The 27,931-nt window shown below is 41.3% G+C and overlaps 1 protein-coding gene across 1 annotated transcript; it reads left to right on the top strand.

Moving 5' to 3' along the window:
* Window positions 20,590–21,876, top strand: LOC109233359. Its single transcript, XM_019399211.1, has 2 exons — window positions 20,590–20,974; window positions 21,562–21,876. Exons 1-2 carry the CDS (start codon window positions 20,634–20,636, stop codon window positions 21,698–21,700), a joined length of 480 nt encoding a protein of 159 aa, XP_019254756.1. The 5' UTR covers window positions 20,590–20,633; the 3' UTR covers window positions 21,701–21,876.

Here is a 27,931-nt window from a genome sequence, read left to right as displayed (position 1 = left end):
TTATATTAATCATTTATTTCGGATCTAAATGAAAGAAATCAAGATTTTTGGAAAACTTTTCAAGAACGAAAATTTAAGATTTGGAGGTCAAGTTGTTATTAGAATTTGATAAAATTGGTATGGTTGAACTCGTATCGTAATGAGTTTTCATATTTTATGAGTTTCATCGGGTTCCGAGACGTGGGCCCCACTACCAACTTTCCGAGTGAAGTTGGGAATTGTTATAAATTGAATTGTTATGAGTATTAGAGTATATTTCCATTGGTTTGCACCTTGTTTGGCTAGTTTTGAAGCGTTGGGCATCGGTTTGAAGTGTTAGAGTGGCGCTGGAGCCGGTTATGGAACTTCGGAGCGAGGTAGGTCTCCTTTCTACCCTTGTAAGAGGGAATTAACCCCATAGGCGAACTAAAATTATTATGTGCTTCTATTTGTGGGGGATACGTACGCACGAGGTGACGAGAGTCCGTACGTAGCTACTATCTATGCCTATGTCTAGTTAGTTCTAGGCCTACATCATGCCTTGTTGAGATTGTTATTGATTTATGTTTATTATTTGCCTTGAGAAGGAGCAGGATTGAGTTTTCTTATTAAATATTTTGAAAGAAGTTGAAATTGAAGAATTTAAGATTTAAAAGGTTTCATTTGAACTTCGTAATTTCAAAAAGAATTGAGGAATATTATAATAAACCGCATCGCATGTATGTTAGCGAGCGGGGTAATTCCCTTAAAAGCTACAAGCTGAATTTCCCTTATTTTGAAAAGAATCAAGAAAGAGATATGATTTTAATGATTAAATTTATATTTGACCGCGTCACACGTATGATTCGCGAGCAAGGTATTTTCCTTCTACTACTCTTATGGGATCGGGCCATTCGCCTCGGCAGGATTTATGTACCACACTCTCATGGGAGCGGGTCGTTCGCCTCGGCAGGTTAATAGATGTATCTATGGTTCGCGTCGTTCGACCCTCAGCAGTGCACAATTTACTTTTATATTGGATCGGGCCGTACGCCTCGGCATTTCCTATATATATGTTATCCTCATGGAATTGTGCGTAATATTTGGCAAGAAGCCAGTGTATCTGAAGGATTTTTTTCCCTGGTTTAAATAATGATAACTTCTTTGATGAAATCCACTATATATATATATATGCTCCGGTTACGGAGGGAACTTACTAGTTGAGAGCTTGAGTAAAATTATAAAGAGGGGGATTGTACCATGTATTCTATACTTGTTTATTTCATATATTTACTCTGTTTCATATTTATTCACTTCTTTACTGTACCTGATATTATTGGACCACTAGTAAGTGTCGAAGTCGACCTCTCGTCACTACTTCTTCGAGGTTAGACTGGATACTTATTGGGTACGTGTTGTTTTCGTACTCATATTACACTTGCTATACATTTTGTTTTACAGGCACATGCATGGCTAGTGGCCTAGTGGGTGCAGCGGCATGGTTGACACGGGGACCTAGGTGAGCTGTATATTATGTACGATCCGCAGCCAGCAGAGTCTCCTTCAGAGTATTGTATTTCCTTTTCTGTCCAAATTTGGATTTAGGACAGTTATTGTATTTTATTTTATTTCCTAGTAAATGCTCATGCACTTGTGACACTAAGTTCTGGGATGATTGTAGGATATTTAGAATTGAAATTGGAAAACATTATTATAATTCTTTAAAGTTCATCTTTGACTAGTTAATTAACTATTTAGTGTTGGCTTGCCTGACAGTAGTGTCCGGCGCCATCACTACCTTTAACGGATTTTGGGTTGTGGCAACATGGTATCAAAGCACTGGGTTCACTTAGGTCTCACGAGTCATGAGCGAGTCTAGTAGAGTCTTGCGGATCGGTATGGAGACATCTGTACTTATCTTCGAGAGGCTATAGGGCTGTTAGGAGCACTTCCTTTCTTCATTTCTCATCGTGCCATTTGATTCCTTTGAGGCTTATGCCTTTATTTCTTCCTATTCCATCTTATATGACGTCAAACGCTTGCTATCAATCGAGAATTAAGGAATTGTAATGGTACTACAGATGCAGTGCAGGATGTTTCCCCCTGCGTAGTTGATTGGGCTATTGTCATCGCCTTACGGAAGGATATTCCATCATTTCAGCTCAGTAGTTGTACTTCTGAGATCTTTGAGGCTATGCACAGGTTGCTATGAAGCTCATGAGTTGTTATCGCGTAGTATTGAAGTGATGGTGAGATGTTCGCCTATGTGTAGGGGCAGTGAATGACTTGAGAGGAGGGTTACTCAATGTACGATTCAGAGATTCGGTATTTTATTTCTGACGGGGGAAAAGGAAATCGGACTATAAATGTTCAGATTTGGGTTGATGGAGAACGACTTGGTATTTTTGAGCATGGTGGAATTTTCATATGTGATGTGGTGTCATTGTCCTTGTTGAATACGTTAAGTTCGTCGGTGTTATTGTTTTCTTCAATTCGCCTTTGGGCAGGGTAGCGTGAAATAGTGCCGGAGAAGCGGCTATCAGAGGTTGCGGTTTCATGAGGTGGTTAAACTTATAGAAGGCCAAGTGTGAGAAACAGGAGTCAAGCGGTTGCTCAAAGGAGTGAGTTTGACCAAAGTGGGAGAGTGGCAGAGTAACATATGAGTTCTGTAGTAGGATGGTCACACGCCTTTAGGAAAGTTAAGAGCGATTTGGGATTTATGGTAGAGGGTGACTGGGTCTACGGACTTAATTTGAAATATTGGCTATTATACGATGGGAGATTGGATACAACAGAAAGGAGTTGCTTGATATGAAGAAGGATACAACATGATTTTGGATTTGAAGGTATTGTTGCACCTTTAGTTGATGTTTGTGAAGAGCAAACGGATTTGTACAACTGGTGAGTGAGCATAGGCTCGGGTGGGTTATCTCATGCGAGTCGGTTAGCGGCCGCGTGGTGTTGACGAAGCTTCTACGAAGAATTCTACGGGCTATCTAGTAAGAGGTCGGATATGTAAATATGGCTGGTAATTCAGAGTGTTCATAAAGGATTTAACAGAAGCATTTCGAGAAATTTAGCGGGTTGATTGTGCAAGATCTGGTATATGATGAAGAAAGAATCTTGGTGGGTTCCACAGTTATGGAATAGTAGCTTCAAGCTAAGTGTGAGAGTTCCACCGTCTACGAATTTGGATTTGCATGGTTGTCTACTTGTGAAGTTTCTGGTTATTGGCATATTGATGGGTTATTGCGACTAAGAGAAGAGAACATCAATGGTAATTTGAGCAAAGGATTCGAGGAATGTGTTCTATAATTGGCATTATCGATTCATGTTCAGGCTTTGGGAGGACTCAGAAATTATGCTTCGTGTGAAAGTGAGTTACAAGGAAGGTGATTCGGCCGGGTGTTTCTTTGAGAAGGATGTTCAAGTGCTAGCAGAGCCTTGGAGTTTATTATATTCGAGACCAATTCAGAGTGGGTAACTCTCAACAACGGTCCTAGTGGACTCAAAGGTTAAAGTGTGGTGCCTAAGGATTCTGAGTCCATAGTATGGTTGACTATCGAGCTTTTGCAGCGGATTATGATAAAGGAGTTTGGAGTGTTCCGTGTTATCTTTGGTCTACGGGGTATCATGAGAGGAATGGGAACATGTAACTCTAAATATATAGAAGAATTATCAGAATGGGTATATCAGTTGAAGACGCAATTATGTGCACAAGGAGGGTATGAAACGGTTCGTAGGTTTTGAGGCAATGTGGTCTTGTGAAATGGGATCACTCAGGACGAGGGCGGATTGAGTTCGCTATGTTTTGAATGGAGCTATTATTATTCCTAAGGCAATTCTAGGGTAATTTAGAAGGAGACAGATCAGTTAGCAATGATTGAATTGGTATAATAATGGCAATGATCAGCTCCTTCAGCGTGTTGAGTTACTCATGTGTTTTATGACGGTACGTGCGAGGTTTGACTGTCGCAATAATTGATTCATAGTATTATGACCTGTTATGTGCAGACGGATCTCAGAGGGATTATGGTGGTTTAAGCCGCTACTCGAGGTTTGTATTTTTTGTGGTTATGGGAGTTCAGTTGCGTGTTGCGATGGTTCTCTTGAAATGAGCTAAGTAAAAGGTTTCTATATGATGAAGTGTTTACCCTATTAGTGGTTCAGGAGTTATGATAAAAAAAATTGTACTCTTGCGCATTGACATGATTAAGTGCAGCGAATGGAATGGGATTTGGAAGTTGAGGATCAAGGTTCCGGTACGATGTTGACAAGAATGTCACAAGCTCGGATGAGCAGAAAAGGATTTAGATGTTTAGAGTATGCTGGTATTATCTTCAGCGTCACCTGAGATCGGTGTCTGGTGTAAGAGGCTCTGAGTACTGATTGGGAATTTTTTATTTTCTTCGCAGTGTTAGGGTGATCGGTGGAACTATGGAAGTTGTTCCGAATTTGATGGTTTTTCTTGTGTGTTATGGGAAAACGGGGTTATTATGGACCTTTGACGGGTTATTAGCCTAGTGTGGTGCGATCAGAATTGGCTTGGGGTCCGTGGATGGATCTAATTATTAATATGGGCTCTATATCAGGCCGGATGTGTTCATTTCAGTAGAGCACTCCTTATGGAGGGGTATTCAGACGTCGGATGATACTTCGTCGTTGGCTATTTCATGTAATACTATATCGTGCCTTGTGAGTTGTGAAACGGCTTGATAGACTTCATATGTGTTGAGGTTCTACTTAGCGATGGTGTTATATGAGCAGGATGTCTCTCGAGATTCAGATCATGTATCGCACCTTAGTCGTGCTTGATTTTTTTTAGTGTATGGCTCTATTGATCTCCCTAGTAATTTCATTATGCACCCCGCGTGCTCGTGGTTGATATTCGGGTGTTTCACATGTATGAGCATTTTAGCTCGGTCAGTAAATCCTTATAGATTATTATGTATAAATCAGGTGGCACGCCGCCACGAATATGTTGTTTGGATCGGGTTGCACGCTGCAACAGTGTGATGTTGAGTACAGTCCCCTATGGTTATTTTTGTGTATTGTTTTTCATTTTCTGAGGAAGTTTCATGGCACCTTTTCGGTTTTCTAATTAGTTGCATGGGTTGAGTAGTCCTTTCTAGGGTTCGTTTTCCTTATATATCATATTCAGGTTGTAGCCTATCGGCACATTGTGGCATCATATGAGACTTTTGGCAGCGGCTGAGGTGGCTTATTGCCTGAACATCTTATACTGGGTGAGACGAGATTATTGGACCTGGGCTCAGTGCGATCGGATCATATAAAGTATATTAAAGAGCAAATATTGTTATTTGGTACATAAGGAGGTAATGGCTCATGTCAAGAGAATACACTCAATGATTTGTTGACTCGGCAGTTGGTTATGAGTTTCTACAAACCTCTTTCGTCATGTCAGTATTGCTAGAGTTGAAACAAGACTTATATATGTCATGAGGTGTATTGTGAGCATCGGATTCGTGGAATTTCGGCTATGGTTATCACAGGATGTTATTCTGGTCATGCGAAATATGAGGTGTATGGTGTGAATTCAGAAAAGGTACGCAATCATGTTTTGGTACGGTGTGTAGTGACTAATACGGTGTTCATATGTTGAAAGCAAGCCCGGTGGAGAGTTCCGGATGTTGGAATTTGGCTCTAAGGCTTATTTGACTAAATAAAAAGGGAGAATCTTCAGATTGACTCGAGGTAATCTGCTTAACTGGGTCCTGGTAGCACGGGCAGGTGCACGAGGTGTTAAACAGTGATTTTGGACAACTTCGGAGCAGTTCTTGGCAAGTTCGAGGACGAACGTATATTTAAGGGGGAGAGAATGTAACGACCCGACTGGTCATTTTGAGTTCTAGCGCGTCGTCTGGCGGTTTGAGGCTTTGAGAAGCTTCACTTCAGGTATTATGCCCAGTATGCGTTATCAGAATTAAATTTTGGGAAGTTCAGAGTTGATTTGGAAAGGAAATTATCGTTTCGGAAGCTTTAAGTTGGAAGATTGACTAAGATTGGATTTTTGAGTAAACGACCTCGGAATCGGGATTTGAAGGTACCAACAGGTTCGTACGATGATTTTGGACGTGGACATATGTCCGGATCAGGTTTTGGATGACCCGGGAGCGTTTCAGTGCCTAATGTGGAAGTTAGCTTTTTGGAAGAATCTCATAAATGTGGGTTGAAGTACATTTCAATGTTATCGATGTCCGTTTGGGATTTTGAGTCTGCAAATAGCTCCATATGATGATTCTAGTATTGGGAGCGCATCCGGAAGTGGATTCGGAGGTCCGTAGGTCATTTTGCAGTCGTTTGGCGAAAGTTATAAATTTGAAGGTTTTTGAGAAGTTTGACCGGGAGTGAACTTTTTGATATCTGGGTCGGATTTTGATTCTGGAAGTTGGAGTAGGTCCGTAATGTCGAATGTGACTTGTGCGCAAAATTTGATGTTAATTGAACGTGATTTGATAGGTTTCGATATCATATTAGAATTTCTTAGTTTCATTAAACTCGAATTGGGTGTGATTCGTGTTTTTAGCGTTGTTTGATGTGATTTGAGGCCTCGACTAAGTCCGTGATATGTTTTGAGACTTGTTGGTATGTTCGGACGGGGTCCCGAGGGGCTCCGGTGAGTTTCGGGGTGGTTCCGGACCATTCCTAGGCCATTTTTAGCTGCTGATTTTTGGCTACAGCAGTGTGCTATGCAATCGCGGGTAATTGAATGCGATCGCGATGAGTAAAATGGGAGAAATTGGCCAGTGATTCGCGATCGCAGTAAGCCTTTCACGATAGCGTAGAGGAAAGTTTCTGCTGCACTGACTCGACTTTGGAAGCTTGTTGTATCTTGCAATCTATAAGGAATTTTGAGATGGTCCAAAACTGAAAGTTTTAGCTCTTTGTGTCTAATTTTCAGAAATCAAATCATTTGGCATTTGGGGTTGTTTACCAAAAGTTATGAGTGGTTCACTACAGCCTATCCGGGAAGAGTTTGGAAATCGCGAAGAAGAAATTTCTGTTGCACAAGGCTGATTTTGGAAGCATATATCTTGTAATCTATAAGGAACTGGTAGATGAGCAAAGCATGAAAGTTGTATTACTTGGAGTCTAGTTTTCAGAAAGTTAAACCATTTGCAATTTGGAGTTTCGTACAAATAGTTATGACCATTATACTAGACGTTGCCTGGAAGAGCTGGGCATTTGTTCTTCGCGATCGCGAAGCATTTTTCGCGTTCGCGAAGGGCAAAATTTGGGCCGAGAAATGTTGTGATTCGCGATCGCTAAGCATTTTCCGCGATCGCAAAGAGTAAATACCTGGGCAGAAGCTATATTTCGAGGTTTTGGCCATTTTTAACATATTTGGAGCTATGGAGCTCGGATTGAAGCGATTTTTGAGGCGATTTTCACCTTATGGATTGGGGTAAGCATTCTATATCAGAAAGTAATTGTACTTCATGATTATATGGTTATATTCATCATTTTTTCTGATTTGAATGGAAGAAATCAAGATTTTTGCAAAACTTTTCAAGAACGAAAATTTAAGATTTGGAGGTCAAGTTGTTATCGGAATTTGATAAAATTGGTATGGTTGAACTGGTATCGTAATGAGTTGTTGGATTTTATGAGTTTCATTGGGTTCCGAGACGTGGTCCCACTACCAACTTTCCGAGTGAAGTTGGGAATTGTTATGAGTATTAGAGTATATTTTCATTGGTTTGCACCTTGTTTGGCTAGTTTTGAAGCGTTGGGCATCGGTTTGAGGTGCTAGAGTGGCACTGGAGCCGGTTATGGAACTTCAGAGCGAGGTAGGTCTCCTTTCTATCCTTGTAAGAGGGAATTAACCCCATAGGCGAACTAAAATTATTAAGTGCTTCTATTTGTGGGGGATACGTACGCACGAGATGACGAGAGTCCGTACATAGCTACTATCTATGCCTATGTCTAGGTAGTTCTAGGCCTACATCATGCCTTGTTGAGATTGTTATTGATTTATGTTTGTTGTTTGCCTTGAGAAGGAGCGGTATTGAGTTTTCTTATTAAATATTTTAATAGAAGTTGAAATTGAAGAATTTAAGATTTAAAAGGTTCCATTTGAACTTCGTAATTTCAAAAAGAATTGAGGAATATTATAATAGCTTAAAGAAATCTATGTGTAACCGCGTCGCATGTATGTTCGCGAGCAGGGTAATTCCCTTAAAAGCTACAAGCTGAATTTCCCTTATTTTGAAAAAAATCAAGAAAGAGATATGATTTTAAAGATTAAATTTATATTTGACCACGTCGCACGTATGATTCGCGAGCAAGGTATTTTCCTTCTACTACTCTTATGGGATCGGGCCATTCGCCTTGGCAGGATTTATGTACCACACTCTCATGGGAGCGAGCCGTTCGCCTCGGCATGTTAATAAATGCATCTATGGTTCGCGTCGTTCGACCCTCGGCAGTGCACAATTTACTTTTATGTTGGATCGGGTCGTACGCCTCGGCATTTACTATATATATGTTATCCTCATGGAATCGTGCGTAATATTTGGCAAGAAGCCAGTGTATCTGAGGGATTTTTTATCCCTGGTTTAAATAATGACAACTTCTTTGATGAAATCCACTATATCTATATATATGCTCCGTTTACGGAAGAAACTTGCTAGTTGAGAGCTTGAGTAAAATTATAAAGAGGGGGATTGTACCACGTATTCTATACTTGTTTATTTCATATATTTTCTCTGCTTCATATTTATTCACTTCTTTACTTTACCTGATATTATTGGACCACTAGTAAGTGTCGAAGTCAACCTCTCATCACTACTTCTTCGAGGCTAGACTGGATACTTACTGGGTACGCGTTGTTTTCGTACTCATATTACACTTGCTATACATTTTGTTTTATAGGCACATGCATGGCTAGTGGCCTAGTGGGTGCAGTGGCATGGTTGACACGGGGATCTAGGTGAGCTGCATATTATGTACGATCCGCAGCCAGCAGAGTCTCCTTCAGAGTATTGTATTTCCTTTTCTGTCCAAATTTGGATTCAGGACAATTATTGTATTTTATTTTATTTTCTAGTAATTGCTCATGCACTTCTGACACCGGGTTCTGGGATGATTGTAGGATATTTAGAATTGAAATTGGAAAACGTTATTATAATTCTTTAAATTTCATCTTTTAGTAGTTAAATTGAAGAAAATTTATGATTTCAGAAATATGAAAATGAGAATTTAATTAACTATTTAGTGTTGGCTTGCCTGACAGTAGTATCCGGCGCCATCACGACCTTTAACAGATTTTGGGTCGTGACAGCCGGATCTGGGAAATTACTTGGATTCATGGTATCCAACCGAGGGATTGAGATCAATCCCGATAAATTCAAAGCTATAGAAGACATCACCGTGGTGGACAGTGTCAAGGCCGTTTAGAGGCTAACCAGGCGCATAGTCGCCTTGTACCGGTTCATATTGAGGTCTTTCGATAAGAGCCACTAGTTCTTCTCATTATCGAAGAAGAAGAATAAGTTTTCTTGGACCCCGAAATGCCAACAGCCTTGGAAGAACTCAAAGGGTACCTCTCGAGTCCACCCTTGCTCCATACTCCGAAGGCGGACGAGCAGTTGTACCTGTACTTAGCGGTACCTGAGTTTGCGGTAAGTGGATTCTTAGTCCGGGAAGAGGAAAGTACACAATTTCCTATCTATTATGTTAGTAGAACTCTAGGCGAGGCCAAAACAAGGTATCCTCACCTAGAAAAATTGGCGCTCGCTTTGCTAAGCGCCTCCACAAAGTTAAAATCGTATTTTCAATGCCACACTAAGGAACATAATGCATAAACTCGAGCTCTCGGGCCGGTTGGCCAAATGGGCCGTAGAAATTAGCGGGTACGATATCAAATATCGACCCCGGACTGCCATCAAATCACAAATTTTGGCCGGCTTTACGCTGGCCTTAATACCCGAAGTTGAAAGGAATTTTTGTTAACCTCGAGGACTTCCTCGGAATCTAGACCCTCTTTACGAACGGTGTCTCAAACGCAAAAGGGGTCCAGAAACGACATCGTGTTGAAGCCGCATACAGGTAACGTAGTTAGGCATTCTATTAGAACTGTGAAATTGACTAACAATGAGATAAAGTATGAGGACATGATTGCAGGTCTCGAATTGGCTAAAAGTCTGGGTGCCGAGTTGGTCGAAGCTAAGTGATTGTCCATCCTTGTGGTAAATCAAGTCAATGGGATATTCGAAGTAAAAGAGGAACAAATGCGAAGGCCATGCCGAAATAAACTCAACAAGTTTAACTTGGAATTGGAGAAACAAGTATATAGACTACTTGAAGACTGGGAAGTTTCCTCGTATCCTAAAGAATCGAGAGCTCTGCGCATGAAGGCGGCCAGGAACAGCCTGTCCGAAGGTACTCTATTAAGAAGAACTTTTCGATGGCCCGCTCGCCATATGAGGGCTGGGAGACACCGAATATATTTTGAGAGAAGTTCACGAAGGCACCTGCAAAAACCATTCTGCGGCAGAATCTTTGGTTCATAAGATAATCAGGGTCGGCTATTACTTGATCGACATGGAGAAAGATACAAAGGACTTTGTACGAAGATACGACGGTTGTCTGAGGCATGCACCGATGATCCATCAACCCAGAGAGCTACTACATTCAGACTTGTCACCTTGGCCATTCATGAAGTGGGGGATAGACATTGTCGGTCCCCCGCCGTGGGCACCCGGTAAGGCTCAATTCATACTGTTTATGACCGATTATTCTTCTAAGGGGTCGAAGCTCAAGTGTTTGAGAAGGTCCAAGAAAAGGAAGTCGTCGACTTCATTTGGGACCACATAATATGCCAGTTCAGGATACCGGTCGAGATAGTGTGTGATAACGGGAAATAGTTCATCGGCAGCAAGGTAAACAAATTTTTCGAAGACCATAAGATAAAAAAGATCTTGTCAACACCCTATCACCCTAGTAGGAATGGATAGGCGGAATCAACAAACAAGACCATACTTTAAAACCTAAAGAAAAGGTTGACTGATGCCAAAGGGAAATGAAAGAAAATTCTGCCCGAAGTCTTGTGGGCTACCGTACAACCTCTAAATCTAGTACCAAAACCATTCTGTTTTCATTGTCCTACGGCGCCGAAGCACTAATACCGGTCAAAGTGGGAGAACCGAGCCTCAGGTCCCGATATGCGACCGAAGAATCAAACGGTGAGGCCATGAGCACGAGCCTAGAACTATTGGATGAAAGGCGCGAGGCCGCTCTAGTCGGTTGGCCACCCAGAAATAGCGGATAGAAAGGTATTACAACCAAAGAGCCAACCTCCGACACTTCAATATCGGGGACTTGGTGTTAAGAAAGTTAACACTGCACACCTAGAACCCGAACGAGAGAAGCTGGGGCCAAATTGGGATGGACCATATCGAGTAATCGGGATTAACGGTAAAGGCTCATACAAACTCGAAGCAGGAAAAGGTGCACAGCTACCAAACAACAGGAACGTGACGCACTTAAAGCAGTACTACTGCTAAAGTACGATCTCATTCACCTTTTTCATAATATGTGAATCTAACTAACACTTTCAGGCAACAACCAAAGAAGAATGTGACTATTAGGTCTAAAATCACGCGTTGCACTCTTTTTCCCTTAAACCGATTTTGTCTCAAATGGGTTTCACTACTAGAATACATCAATTTATGACCGAAATTTCCAACTGAAAAATGAAGAAGTCGCTAACGGGACTACTTTTGCGACCACAATAGTCGGGAAAAGATTGAATTTTTATTACTTTTAAAAAAAATCGACTATTATTCTGACAAAAGTAGTGGGAAAACAACACGCTAATTTCCCGCCTTCACTTTTGCGACCGATTCGGTCAAACATTAAAAAGTCAAAAATATCAGTTGACCCAGTAAGCGACCACGTTGGTTGCAAAATTAAAATTAAAATAATAAAAAACAATTTAAGTAGGTTTGCGACTGCGGTAGTTAGTAACCTTAATCTAATATTTCAAGCCAAAACTCTATTTCCCCAATTTCTCTCTCTGCTTGGCCAATATTTCACTCTTGAGGCTGTTGTTCTTCGATCTCTCGTCCACTCCTCCTGTGCGACTTACGAGGTTAATCACTCCTCAGCTCTCTCTCTCTCTCTCTCATATCCTCATACGAGTAAGTTTCTTTTTCCTTTTTCTGTTTATATTTTCCATCTTCAATTCTAAGGCACAAATTTTATATGGGTAACTTTAATTTCATTAGAAGGCAGTTTTTATGTGTTTATGTTGGAATCTGTGGTTCTTAATTTTTTGTATTTTCTCTTTGATTTTTATTTGGAGTTATTTTTTTGAATTGGATATATAATTTTATATTATATATCATTATATTTAAATGTTTAAAAAATAAAATTGTAAAGATGGAGAACAAGTTCTTTAAATATAAATTGTTTATATGTATTTTCTTTCCATGGTAACATTCTAATTTCCAGTTTTCGCTTTATGTCTCTTTCTTCCACTTCTGTCGGTGGGTAAAACAAATTTTTCTCTCAAAAGACATGTGTTGAGTTGTCCTTAAATATCTACGAGCATTTACATGTATTAAAGGTTAACATTATTGCTATTAATTGTTCAAGAAGCAGTTCATTACATATAAATATATGATCCATACCATTATATTTAAATTGTATATAATAGTGTGGCTATCAGATGGAGAACAAGTTCTTTACAAATTTGTCTTTCTTTTTAGCCTTGTCCCAACAAAGAAAAAAAAATACATGTCTAAAGGAAAACACAACGTACTAGTTTCAATCCTATCTGGCTTCCTAGAGAATACATATCTTTCAGTTGAAAGTTGAGCTCAAATTACAATTAGGAGTATGCTACTTAGATTTTGTCTGCAAGGTTTTACGAGACAATAATAAATCATGCTAACTTAGAATCGAAGACCAGTTTTAAATTGGACTCAACAGTATCTGAGCCCTCTCAAGATCGACCTCGAATACTGGGGGCCATCACCCTCGATTCAAGCTTCTTAGCAAGGAAAGAAGGAAACTTTGTACTTGAACAGCCTAGGCTCGGTGGTTAGGATTTATTGTAAACGCCAAACGGCCAAGGGAATCGTGCCCGCGTAGGCCACCTTAGCCATAATACAAGCTTTTACACGCTTTCAATCCAATACTTTACACACACAATTGAAAGAAAATTTCTACCTTGCTATTACAAATTTTTGCCTATTAAAGCATCAAGCCTAGGGGCTATCCCTACCTGGAGACTATCAAGCCCAAGGGCTATCCTTATCCGAGCCTAAGGGCTACCCCCACTCGGGAACTGTCGTCCGAAATAAGTTCAGGAAATTTGGGTTATCAAAACCTAGAGGCGCAAAACCTATTAGGTAGTGCCTAAAAGGCTACGGCCGCCCTAAAAATGGCTTGGACACATCCGAAGCCCGTAATCAAAACGTAAGGACTTAAATAAAAATTTAAAACCTACCAAAAGGTTACCCTCGGAAAAGGCATTGTCTAAGAACACTCAAGCATCTTGGAAAAACTTCCGGTCACTCCGAGTTTCTAAAGTTTCGAGCAAATCAAAATTGCATCGAGGTCAAGTTCTGTTCGGACCTCCAAAAAACAAATGACTTATTACTACATTTGATTTTATGTTAAGGCATTAGAAATATTTATAATTATGAAAAGATGCTAAAATAGTAGAGACTGAAAATTTCCAAAAGGGAAATATTATATATTTAGGAATATCTTTACAAAGGCCCAACAAAAACTGCCTCAAAATGAACAAAAAATATATACACAATATAAAAAAAATAAAAAATCCTAAGGCATTCACGCCTGATCTTCACCGGAGCCTGATTTGTCACTAGAACCATCAGAGCCTTTAGATTCTTCGGAGGCTTCGGAACCCTCTGCACCTTCGGGCTCGGATAGCTTCTTCACCTCGGCCTCAAGTCTTTTTGCCTCCTCGATCTCGGCCGACAGGTCGAAGCCTCGGGCATGGATCTCTTTGAGGACCTCCCTTCGAGACAGCCGCCTCACATATTCGGCATTGATATTCAGGCGAGCCTCAGCTGCTTTGACATCGGCCTTATACTGGGCCACCATATCGTCAGCATCGGCTGAGGTTGTCTCCAGCTTGGACCTCGTTTCTTTGAGATCTTTACCAAGGGCATCTCGTTCTGTGGTGGCTGAGCTCAGCTATGCTCGGAGATCCTCATTTAGTTGAGCCCATTTATCAGCTTTCTCCTTTGCCAGCCGAAGCTGAACCTCTACCGAAGATAGCTTTGCCTGGGCAGTTTCCTTCTCCGATGCCAGTAGATCCATCTTGCTCTTCCACCCATCGGCAATGACTTGGATCTCATCCATATCCTTTTGGTGTTGGTCGATCAGGTCGATCTTTTGCTGAACTTGCGAGGTATTGTTGTTAGCCATTACGACTAGTTCCTCATTTCTAACTTCAAAGACCTTTACCTTTTCAACCAAGTCGGTGTGTTCCCGCCTTAGGACCAATGCTTCTTTCTGAGCCTTATCCAGCTCGGCCTGAAGGTCCTTAATGACCCCTTCTTGTTACTCGCTGAGGAGCTTGTACATTTCCCTTTTTTGGGCTAGCTCCTTGACCTCGAGCTCGAGCTGATAAACCTCGACCCGGTATCGAAAGAATCTATATGATGAAGTACCGAGGCCTACAAAAAGATGAAAAACATGAGAAATATCAAAACCTACGTAAAGTTCGAAAAGACGTAATGATGCATTACCCGATTCAGAGCTTGTTGTGCCTAATTGAAAAGGCATGGCACGTTTACCTCTTTAATTATTGCCTGGTCCTCCTCGGTCACCAAGCATCGGAGGTAGCTGGCTATCCCCACGGGAGCAGACAGAACCCGAGCATCCTCCGGGAAGGTAAGAGTAACCGATCTCTTATGACCAGGGTCCACACTCGAAGCAGGGAACTGATTAATCAACTTCGGACTCGAACTCGGCTCGCCAACTTCCAAGGGTATGTCCTTCTTCGGAACTTCCAGGTCGCTCAGCCCCGAAAAATCTTCCAATACGGACGAGTCCACGCCATCGAAAAAGGAATGAAGGGGATCATCCGCGCCATAGACCCCTTTATTTGACTTCTCTTTTCCCGCTTGAGCCTCATCGAGCATGGACTCGATGTAGGATGGCGTCCCCGCACTTTCTATTATACTGGGCACTTCCTTCGGAGTAGAGCCAATGTCCTGGGGAGTCCCACCCCGGGTCTCCATATCGACCTCTCGAGTCTAAGGGTGGTCGGCCTTATAAGTCTCCCCGTTGGATGCCTCCTGCCACCCGGGAAGGGTCGTTCCGTGGGTGAGGAAAATGAGGTCTTCCTCCGGCTCGTCTCTGAGCCAGAGAAGAGAATCGGAGTTTGGCACCCGGGAGCTAGAGCTCTTCCTGGGATTGCGAGCAACCCTCTTCTTTGGTTTCTTCGCCTCAGGGCCCGAGGAGCGCAAAGGTTTTCTCTTTTCTTCTTTTCCTCCATGGCAGCCCTAGGTTGTCCCATAACGGAAGGATTAACGGACAAGGATACATCCTCGTCCCCTTCCAAAGGCCTAAGTTCGGTGGTCTTAGGCAAACCTACAACAACAAAGGGGAAAGAAAGTCAGTATGATGAAATTTAAAAGCATGGTATTAGCTATTGCAGTCCTTTCAGACCACGGGAAGGACGTTTTTGGTCACAGAGCATATGTACCTTAATGCTCCTTCACCCCGGTCCTGTTTGCGTGAGGGTTTCTCGACCTTAAAGTCGTCTGCGATTGAGCACCCCTCGGGAATAAACACTTCAAGGGAGGCTCGGGGGACCGTTCGTCGGCAGCAACCTCGGGAGAAGCTGTTTCGAGGGCAACTACTTCAGGAGCAACCGCCTCAGTACCGGAGGCCGGTTGGGAAGATGAAGAGGCAACTTGTTGAGGACCTGATTTGGATGTTTTAGCCATTGTTATCTGGAGAGGTTTAAAGATTTAAAGAAGAAGAAGGTTTGAAAGAACGAGTTTGAAAGATGAAAAATAGAGTATGAAGATTTGCAAAAGATATGGGTAAAAACCTGGAAATCATTATGTAAGTTGAAGAAAAAGGTTGAAGATATGAAGGTTTGAAAGAAGTTTGATGATAGCTGGGAAGCTCGAAGGTAAAATCTTGGTCGAAAAGTAGAAAAAGAACAAAGTAGAAAAAGATATGAAGGCGACGCTTTGCATACGGGGGCAACCAGCTGATGATCGACACATGTCCGAAGTGAGAACGACACGACTGATGGGATGTTTCTGTAATGACCCGACCGGTCGTTTTGAGCTTTTGCACTTTGATCACCAGTTCCCGGGCATGACTTGCCCCGTGTAATGTATTATGACTAATTTAGATTATTGGTTTTGGTTTTCAGGAGAATTGGGATGAATCTGAAGGAACAGTCTCAGTTGAAAGCTTCGAATTTGAAAGGTTTGACCAAGGGTTGACTTATTGGTATATGAGCTCGGATCGGAGTTTTTATGATTTGTTTAGCTTCGTTAGTGATCTGTAACTTAGGAGCGTGATCGGAATTGGTTTTGGAGGTCCGGTGTAGAATTAGGCTTGAATTGGCGAAGTTAGTATTTTGGCGAATTCCGGTTGGTAGGTGAGATTTTGATTCGAGGGTCGGAATGGAATTTTGAGAGTTGCTGTAGTTTCGTTATGTCATTTGGGATGTGTGTGCAAAATTTCAGGTCATTCGGATGTGGTTTGGTTGGGTTTTTTATCAAAAGCGTGTTTCGGAAGTTTTAGAAGAACTTAGGCTTGAATTCGATGTGAATTGATGGCTTTGATGTTGTTTGAGGTGTTTTGATGATTGGAACAAGTTTGAATGATGTTTTAGGATGCGTTGGTGTTTTTGGTTGAGGTCCCGGGAGCCTCGGGTGAGTTTCGGATGGTCAATCGGGTTATATTCTATGTTGAAGAGTTGTAGAAAATTTGTCTCAGCAGTTGCATCAATTTATCTCTTCGCGTTCGCGAAGAGTAGGCAGAGGAGGGTGTGAAATTTGCCTTCGCGTTCGTGAAGCAGGCATCGCGTTCGCGAAGGGGTGTGATCTTAGTGCATCGCGTTCGCAGGTTCTTATTCGCGTTCGCGTAGAAGGATTCGAGTAAGTGGATTTGAAGTGGAATTGTGCTACGCGTTCGCAGGTGTATTGTCGCATTCGCGAAGGGTCGCTCAGGCAAATCATCGCGTTCGCGAGTCCGGTATCGCGATCGCGTAGAAGGGAAATTTGGTCAAGGTTAGATGTGCATCGCGAACGCGAGAGTTGGACAGAATGTTTTAAAGCCATCTTGTCCGCGATTTTGGGTCTATTTTCACCCATGGCTTCTCGTTTTTGGAGATTTTTGGAGGGAATGAAAGAGGGAATCAAGAGGAATCAACTTGAGGTAAGAATCTTGGTCTTAAAACTTGGTTATATTGTGAAATCCACCTAGAAATTCATGGAACTTAAGCAAAAATGGAAGAAACTAGGGCTTGGGATTTTAAAATTTGATTTGGGGATTTGAAGGACCAATTGGGGTCGGATTTGAGAACTTTTGGTATGTATGAACTCGTGAGGAGATAAGGAACGTATTGATGTAAAAATTTCTGAGTTTCGAGAAGTGGGCCCGGGGCTCGAGTTTTTCCAATTTCGAGATTTTTAATAAATTTCAATTGTTTTTGATTGGGTATTGTTCCATTGGCATATTGTGACGTATTCGTTTTGGTTTTGGATAGATTCGACGCGCGTGGAGGCCGACTTGAGGGGCAAGGGCGTCGCGAGCTAGAGATTTCGCCGGTTCGAGGTGAGTAATGATTGTAAATGATATCTTGAGGGTTTGAAACCCCGGATTGCACACCGTAGTGCTATATTAAGGTGACTTGCATGCCGGATAGCGAGCGTGGGGTAGAGCACCGTTGGGGATTGTGACTTGGTCCGTCCCGATTGATGATTTTACCGCGTATTTGGCTTAAACTTATTTGTTATTATCATGATTTGGGCTGATTGCCATATTTGGGCTTCGTGCCAATTATCTGAACCCTTCGGGGATTTTATCACTGTTTCCTCACTGTTTTGACGTATTATTTGAACTCAGTCCTGTTGATATCTACTGTTTTACAAACTCAGCCAATTTTACTCAGATTTGAACTTAAATGATATTTCTAAATGATATTTTGAGCTGAGAACTACTGTGTTACAAATGCCCGAGGGGCTTGTGATGATTTTCGGACTGATATGAGGTCGAGGGCCTGGGATACATTTATATGCCACGAGGTGGCTTGAGTGACGTGAGGAGGCTTTCAGGCCTTGTGAGTGATGTGAGGAGGCTTTCAGGCCTTGTGAGTGATGTGAGGAGGCTTTCAGGCCTTAAAAGTGATGTGAGAAGGCTTTTAGGCCTTATGTTGATATAGCGCTTGGGCCGTAAGGGGCCCCTCCGGAGTCTGCACACCCACACTGAGCGGGGGTACTGCTGAGTGATTGATACTGAGCCCGAGGGGCTGATACGAGTGTTTCTGAGAGTGAGCCCGAGGGGCTGATATGATTGACTGTGAGGTAGCCCGAGGGGCTGGTACTGTTTTGAGATATTGCCCGAGGGGCGAGCTTTTATGTGCTCATCTTGCATACTTACTTGTCTTTACTTGTTATATTGTGGTATTTGTGCCCGGGGGGCAGATTCCTGTGCATATCGGCACTAATTGTTTTGAAATTATTTCGCAACTGTTGAAAAGACTATTTTCAAAGGAGTTTTAAACTGAGCCAAGATATTTCTAAAGATTTCACAGCTTCACTGTTTTTCTTAAAGGATTGTACCCTACTTCTATACAATATGTTGGTTGCTTTACGTGATTTCTTACTGCTCAGTTGTTATTTACCTTTATTACTCACTGAGTTGGAGTACTCACTTTACTCCCTGCACCTCGTGTGCAGTTGCAGGTAGTTATTCACCCGGTAGCGGGTATTGGCTGTTTGGAGGCAGAGCTGTAGTAGTTTAGCGAGGTGACTGCCAGCGTTCGCAGCACCGTTTCTTTCTATGTTATTCATTATTCTTGTTCAGTATATCTAGACTTGTAAATGTAATTACAATCTTATAGATGCTCGTGACTTGTGACACCCCGATTAGGGCAGTGTCAGGTTGTGCTTCCACTAAGTAATATTATTAAATCACCTTTAAAATTGTTCATTCCTATTTATCTATTTTCGAAAAAGGCAATTTAGGTTGGTTGGCTGGCCTTGTCCTCACGAGAGGCGCCATCACGACCGGAGCGGGGTTTGGGTCGTGACAGTTTCGGCTCCTTCATCATAACGTACGGAGAACATCTATCGTTTCCCATCTTTTCGGCAAACCTACTCTTTGAGAAACAAGGAAACTATCTGTTTAGGGCTAAAACCGAGTCTAATGAGCACCCCGATTTCGCGGTGAGGTAAACGGAGCAAGGACGTGACTGCAAGGAATCGAAATCAGAACCAGGAGCCTCTCGTATCAGGGCCCGAGCAAAACACCTGCCCTCGAAGCCATCGAGACCACGTCCCCCGGGTCCGGTTCGAGTCCCAAGGCCTCGGAGAGCATTACCAAACGTCCGCTCACGATTAACAAAGGGGCCTGATATGTGTGCCCAACCGGATATCACGACGTGAATCTCAGCCCGTATCGGCAGAAAATCAGTGAGTAGCAAAAAGGAAGATTTTTACCTTTTTTAGAATTGTACCTGGGTAAAACTTCCCTACTATATAAAAGGGAAGCTAATTATTTATTAGGGACACTGTAACATGCATACCAAGGCAATATACTTCTTTTCTCTCTGTTTCTAATAGTTATTCAAAGTTCTTGTTTTCATTCATAAGTTCTTCATAAGTGTTGGCTCGGAACCGAAGACAGGTTTCTTGTTAAGCCTTTAACCGAACTCGGACTCATTCTCATCATTGGTTTGGCTATTTACTATATCTTTTATTTGCTTATCTAACATCATTAATCACTTGTATTAAATTAGTCTACATATCCTTAAAACCGCATATAAATTCAATTGTTATCCATTTTTAAGGGTAAACAAACTCGACACCTTATATGTAGACTGTAGCTTATTTTTCTCATTAACTATCAATATGAAACTTTGTATGCGCACCCGGTGTTTAGTTTTTCGGTTCACCAAGTCACAGTTTCACACTAATTTGCTACCGTGAATTTATACCGTTTAATTACGGGATTCTTACACAAATAGCTGGCCGCATTCACTGTTTACTTTTTCTAGTCAGTTTACATAAATTATACACATGTTTACACATGAGTTATACATGTATTATATATTCGCCAGCTATTTTTAGTTTAAACGATTGGGTGAATGGCTATTTAAGTTAATTCTTCTTTAATATAATTTTAAACTGAAGAGGCTTTAGTATAATTGTACAGACTTCTTTGAAAAAAATGCTCAAGAAGATGGATAAAGGAGAAAATTGTATGATAGTAATAGTTCAAGAGTAGACAGGAATAAACTCACACCCAAACAACAGTAAACAGAGAAAAACTGAGTGGACTGAGGAAATTTGGATCATGGGTCCCCACTTATCCATATTAGTCACTCCAAAATCTTGATTCTATGTGGATTCCTTATCCAATTTGCTCACATGTGGCAGCAACTGCAACTGCATCTCTAATATCTCTATGGATGATGATACATGATTTATACTACTCCATATCATATCATTTCACATCCAAGAAAACAAATCAAAACATATAAGACGATTTTCACAATGGCCTCCTCCATAGCTAATTGTATGCAAATTATCTCAGCTAATCCAGCCAAGAGATCCATTGCAATTCCATCAAACTTTTTGGGTACAAAGATTTCACCTTTGAATATTAGTACTGCTCACAAGAACAAGAAACATAGATCTCTGAAAGTGGTAGCTGCAGTTGGAGATGTGTCTTCTGAAGGAACAACTTATTTGATTGCTGGTGCTGCAGCTGTCGCTTTGCTTGGAACTGCTTTTCCTATACTCTTTTCCCGCAAAGACACGTATTTTCCCATTCTTCTCTGTTATTTTAATTTTCGATTTAACCATACTAGCCTAATTAATTCGAATTCGCACCGAATACTCCAACAAGTGGAGTGAAACGCTCTCCATTCTCATGAAAAACCGTGACCTGTTAATTGGCCACAATTTTTGGTAGTTGCCTCCATGTGATCAGGAGGTCGCGGGATCGAGCCGTGGTCCGTGGAAATAGTCTCTTGCAGAAATGCATGGTAAGGCTGCATACAAAAGACCCTTATGGTCCGGCTCTTCTCCGGACCCCGCGCATAGCGGGACCGGGCTGCCCCTTTTATTGATTTTTCTCGATGAAGGAGAGCCTTAGAGCAACGGTCAAGTTGTCTCGCGTGACCTATAAGTCATGGGTTCGAGCTGTGGAGTCACCCACTTGCTTGCATCAGAGTAGGTTGCCTACATTATATTCCCTTGGAGTGCGTCCCTTACCCGAATCCCGCATGAACGTGGAATACTTTGTGCACTGGGCTGTCCTTTTACTACGTATTATTTTTCTTGGTGATGTTTTAGTAATTGGGGAGTAAAACACATATTGTTTTGAATTTGGTTGTTTGAATAGGTGTCCAGAATGTGATGGAGCAGGATTTGTGAGGAAAGGAGGGGCAACTTTGAGAGCAAATGCAGCTAGAAAGGATCAAGTTCAGATTGTATGTGCAAATTGCAATGGTCTTGGCAAGCTCAACCAAGTTGACAAGTAAAGAGCAGCAGATTAGACAATAATATAATACTACTTACTATATAATATTACTTCTTACTTTGTACCTGTCGAACAACTTCTTTTTCTTTCTTTGGGTATATTTATTGCTGTAGAACTTGTAATCATGCATACAGGAATTTCTCCTTCAATACATTTGCAAGTCTAATATTCTTTATATTCTCTAAATTCCCACAATTTCTCTTGTTTAGGAACTCCAATTAGTTCCTAACCGAATTTATACAAGATCTTAGTCCAATTGAAAGGTTTAACTATTATATGTTGTATGATAAATGCAAGAAGGGGAGCCTTTGAGCAATGGTAAACTTGTCTCCGTGTGACCTATAGATCATGAATCCGAGCCGTAAAAGTAGCTACTAATGCTTGCATTAGGGTAGGTTGTCTACATCACACCCTTTAGGGTACGGTCCTTCCCCAGACCCTGCGTGAATGCGAAATACTTTGTGCACCGGACTGCCCTACCTGGTATGATTAGACCAGGGGGCGCAGGAACAAAGAAACTCCATGCACACATCTCATGGTCTAGGTTAACTTTCATCCGACGATTACGCTAAGAAATGCATATCGTGTACTATATTATGATTAACTAATACAAATACTCATCTCAATTTATCACTCAACTATATGTAATTTGGTTTAATATCGTGTGTAGATAGTAAAATGCTCCTTATCTATCAATGCTACAATGAAGTTCCCATCATCTTTGGTTATCGTTCATACTCCATCTAGTTAAATAAACTAGGCAAAATACATCGGTTACCCCTTAAACTGTGGACCAAATCTCTAATACACTCTTTTTGAGCACCAAAATCATTTTACATCCTCAACCTTTTTAAAGTGTATCCGATACACGCCTGTTTTGCTACGTGGCTTTTGCGTGCTTAACATAAAAAGATAAGCGCGTAAAATTGTTAATAATTTGTCTAAATCCATATTTTAATGCCACGTGTCATATTAATAATATTTTCCTTATTTTTCATTTTTATCAAATGAAAAAAGCTGCCAAACTTCTTGTTAAGATTAATTATATTTTCCACTTGTTTATATAGTCAGTGTATCATTGTTAGCTTAGTTAGAGAGTTAGTTAGTGGTCAGTTTGGACAGTTGTCAGTTAGCTGCCAGTTAGTTGGTTAGGTTAGCTCTTAGTTGGTTAGCTTAGCTCCTTCTCTTTTCATACTTGTATATAGTGGATGGAGTCCCATTAGTTTCACTGAGTCTTTGAATGGATGATATCAAAAATTCTCTTCCAGAATATTCTTCTCCTTTCATCGAATGACTTCGAATCCATAGGACTGAGCTTCCGCCATTGTTGCTGCTGCATTCATAGCTCAGCTAAGGAAGAAACTACTGTTCCATTGCTGGAATTTGATATGGTATCAAAGCAAGGTCAGAAACTCCGATTCATTTTTCCAGATCTGTTGAATCTAATTTCGTCATTCTCAATTTTGTTTTGATCGTGTGCATGTAGTCCTCGATCTCATCGATTTCAATACATTTTCCTTAAAATCCTTCATCAGAGTTCTGTCTCTGTAGTTAGAATCTTGTCCTGATTGATTAGTTGAGTTTTACGCCTTATAAGAGATGGCTACTGATGGAGATGTTGAACAACCTGCACCAACTGTGGCTGAATCTCCTAATCAGCCAATTGTTGATACTAGTAGCCCCTTTTACATGCATCCCTCTGATAATCCGGGAATAGCCCTAGTTCCTGTTCCATTTGATGGATTTGGTTCTCGCTCATGGAGAAGAGGTATAATGAGAGCCCTATCGGTGAAAAACAAACTAGGCTTCATCAATGGTGACTGCAAAAGGCCAGATCCAGACTCCTCAAGCTATCGATTGTGGGAGAGATGTGATGATATGGTGACCTCATGGATTTTGAATTCCTTGGCAAAGGAGATTGCAGACAGTGTTGAATATGTGGCAGATGCAATCGAGTTGTGGAAAGAGCTTGAAGATCGATATGATCAGACAAATGGAACAAAGCTCTACCAAATTCAAAAGGAGATTAACGGCTTGTCTCAAGGAGCACTTGACGTTACTGGCTACTATACAAAAATGAAGAAGTTGTGGGAGGAACTCACTACTCTAATTTCCAAATCTCATTGCACCTGTAATTGCACATGTGGAGCAAGGGAAAGTATGCACAAAGCAGAACAGGATAGAAGATTAATACAGTTCCTGATGGGGCTAAATAAGACCTACACTGTTGTTCGAGGAAGTATCCTCATGATGAATCCTCTTCCCACAATTGCACAGGCCTTCTCATTACTGATTCAAGAGGAAAGACAAAGAGAAATTAAGCCTCATAACTACTTAGCTCTTGAGTCATCGGCCTTAAATGTCAAGACAAATAGGACAACATCATTCAAGACAAATTATTCACCTAATAACTCTCAAAGCTATAGAAACAGACCCTTCTGTGATTACTGCAAGAGGCCAGGCCACACGACAGAGAAGTGTTATAAACTTCATGTCTATCCTCAACGCTCCAATCAAAATCAGAATCCAAATCTAAGTCACAATCAAGCTTCCAGTTTCAATCAAAATCCAAGACAAAACTATAACTATGGGAATAACTCAGGTATAAGCCAAGGTACTAGGTTCAACAGGGGAAATAGAGGAGTGGCTAATGCACATGTAGCAGCCATAGATACTCAACATACTGGTGATAAGAACTGCATTGCTCAAAATGTCAGTCTCACAAAGGAAGAATACAGTCAACTCGTGAATCTACTGCAGCAGTTCCAATCAGGAGGAGGGAGAGACAGCTCAAATAATGTCAACACTTCATCAGCAAACTTTGCAGGTATCATAGCTTGAACCTCCTCTATTGATTTTGGGAAACTCTCATGTGAATGTTTCAAAAACAAGACTAATTCATGGATTATAGATTCAGGGGCATCAAATAATATGACCTTTAATAGGTCCTTACTAACCAATATAATAACTCTACCTTATCCCCTACTTGTCATTCTCCCAAATGGCTATAAAGTAAAGGTGACTTAGATTGGTAATGTTGTACTTACTCCTAAGATCACTCTGAATAGGGTAATGTTGGTTCCTTCTTTTAAATACAATCTGATTTCTGTTCATTCTCTAGCTTTTCATCTTAATTGTCTTGTTGCCTTCATCAAGTCCTATTATATACTGCAGGTCCCTTCAATGAAGAGGCCGCTGGTGCTTGGTAGAGTCAAAGATGGACTCTACATCTTGTGTCCAAGGTGCTTGAAGAACAACAATACAAGTCCTGGAGAAAATGTCATTGATTTCCTGTCCACCCCTGTCACTCACTGCACTTGTAACACACAGTGTCCACTTCATTATATTGTAAATACAACATCTGTAACGACCCAGCCGGTCGTTTTGAGCTTTTGCACTTTGATCGCCAGTTCTCGGCCATGACTTGCCCTGTGTTATGTATTATGACAAATGTAGATCGTTGGTTTTGGTTTTCAGGAAAATTTGGAATGAATTCGAAAGAACAGTTTCAGCTGAAAGCTTTAAATTTGAAAGGTTTGACCAAGAGTTGACTTATTTGTATATGAGCTCGGATCGGAGTTTTTATGATTTGGTTAGCTTCGTTAGGTGAATTGTGACTTAGGAGCGTGATCGGAATTGGTTTTGGAAGTCCGGTGTAGAATTAGGCCTGAATTGGCGAAGTTAGTATTTTGGCGATTTCCGGTTGATAGGTGAGATTTTGATCCGAGGGTCGGAATAGAATTCCGAAAGTTGCCGTGGCTTTGTTATGTGATTTGGGATGTGTGTGTAAAATTTCAGGTCATTCGGAGGTGATTTGGTTGGGTTTTTGATCAAACGCGTGTTTCGGAAATTTTAGAAGAACTTAGGTTTGAATTCGATGTGAATTGATGGTTTTGATGTTGTTTGAGGTGTTTTGATGATTGAAACAAGTTTAAATGATGTTATATGTTTGGGAGCGGACTCTACTTCTCATTCGAGGATGAATGATCCTAAATGGGGGAGAATGTAACGCCCCGGAAAATTTTTGAAGTGCTATTAAGAAAATTGATGTGCGCTAATTATATTATTTTGTTTGCGAACGAGGACTATTAATATGATGGATATCAATTGGATATGATAATAAGTGTACAGGGCATATTATAAGTGATTTGGGGTCTAAAGAGAGGCCTAAGTCCAAGGCAAGTTGAAAAGTTTCATTTTAGACGAAAGTTTCGAATGAGCAGCACAAGACCAAACTTTGGACAAGAATATCTGAATAAATATAAGGATTTATGCGATGAACAACCTATCAAATGAAAGATTTTCGAATCTAGTTGCTNGAAGTTAAGACCAAATTACCAAAAGCAGCGCAGAATTTTACACTACCGCGGCGCCCCATGCGGTGCCCCATGCGGCGCGGCAGTACAAAAACGGGTTTTTAAGACCCGAACCCCATTTCATTTAACTCGTTTGGGGTTTGTTATTTTGGGGTTTTCTGGAGCTTTTAGAGAGAGGGAAGAGCAATTCTAGAGAGAGGAAGAAGCTCAAGTGCCTTGTTCATCAAAAAATGTTGTCCAATCCTTGAAATCCAACAAGAAATCCCTCAAGTTCTTCATCAAAGAGGTAAGGTTCTATACCCTAATCTTCAATTTCGTTTTTGGGTGATTGTTGAGTAAGAATTCATGTGAAAACTAGAGATAAGTCACTTGCGGTCATTGTTAGTCAATAATATGGGATTATCATCAAATATCCTGACTAGATTACTTCTTTTTGGGGTGAAATCCGAAGGTTTGGGGCCTAGGGATTTGAAATTTGATTTGGGGATTTGAGGGACCATTTGAGGACGGATTTGAGAACTTTTGGTATGTATGAACTCGTGAGAGATAAGGAATCTATTGATGTGAAAATTTCTGAGTTTCGAGAAGTGGGCCCGGGGCTCGGGTTTTGGTAATTTCGGGGTTTGTGCCCGTAATTGATTGTTTTCGCTTGGGCTTTGTTCCCTTAGCATATTGTGATGTATTCGCTCTGATTTTGGATAGATTCAACATGCGTGGAGGCCGATTTGAGGGGCAAGGTGTCGCGAGCTAGAGTTTTCGCCGGTTCGAGGTGAGTAATGATTGTAAATGATATCCTGAGGGTTTGAAACCCCGGATTGCACACCGTAGTGCTATATTGAGGTGACTTGCACGCCGGATATCGAGCGTAGGGTAGAGCACCGTTGGGGGATTGTGACTTGGTCCGTCCCGATTGATGATTTTACCGCGTATTTGACTGAAACTTATTTGTTATTATCATGATTTGGGCTGATTGCCATATTTAGGCTTCGTGCCAATTATCTGAACCCTTCGGGGATTTTTATCATTGTTTCCTCACTATTTTGATATACTACTTGAACTCAGTCCTGTTGATTATACTGTTTTACAAACTCAGCCGCTCTAATTGAACTTTGAGACTTAAATGATATTTCCACTGTTGTTTGGGCCGAGCACTACTATCTTATTGATGCCCGAGGGGCTTATGATGTTTTCTGGACTGAGTGAGGCTGAGGGCCATATGTGAGGATATGTTGAGTGATGTGAGGAGGCTTCCAGGCCTCGTGAGTGATGTGAGGAGACTTTCAGGCCTTGTGAGTGATGTGAGGAGGCTTTCAGGCCTTGTGAGTGATGTGAGAAGGCTTCCAGGCCTTATGTTATATGCCACGAGGTGGCTTGATATTGCGCTTGGGCCGTAAGGGGCCCCTCCCGGAGTCTGCACACCCCCAGTGAGCGCCGTCGACGATATATGGATCGGGCTGCACGCCGCAGCGAGATGTGGATCGGGCTGCACGCCGCAGCGGTTACTATATGATACTATTCTGAGAGTGATCTGAGAGAGAGAGCCCGAGGTTCTGAGAGTGTTCTGAGAGTGAGCCCGAGGGGCTGGTACTGTTTTGAGATATTGCCCGAGGGGCGAACTTTTATGTGCTCTTCTTGCATATTTACTTGCCTTTTTACCTGTTATACTATGGTATTTGTGCCCGAGGGGCGGATTTTTTTCTGTGCTTATCAGCACTAACTATTTTGAAATCGTTTCGTAACTATTGAAAAGATCATTTCAAAAGAGATTTAAACTGAGCCAATATATTTCTAAAGATTTCACAGCTTCACTGTTTTCTCAAAGGATTGTACCCTGCTTCTATACAACATGTTGGTTGCTTTACGTGATTTCAAACTGCTCAGTTGTTATTTACCTTTATTACTCACTGAGTTGGAGT

Source organism: Nicotiana attenuata, chromosome 10, assembly GCF_001879085.1.
Source record: "Nicotiana attenuata strain UT chromosome 10, NIATTr2, whole genome shotgun sequence".
NCBI lineage: Eukaryota > Viridiplantae > Streptophyta > Magnoliopsida > Solanales > Solanaceae > Nicotiana > Nicotiana attenuata.
This window is presented reverse-complemented; position numbering and strand designations above follow the sequence as displayed.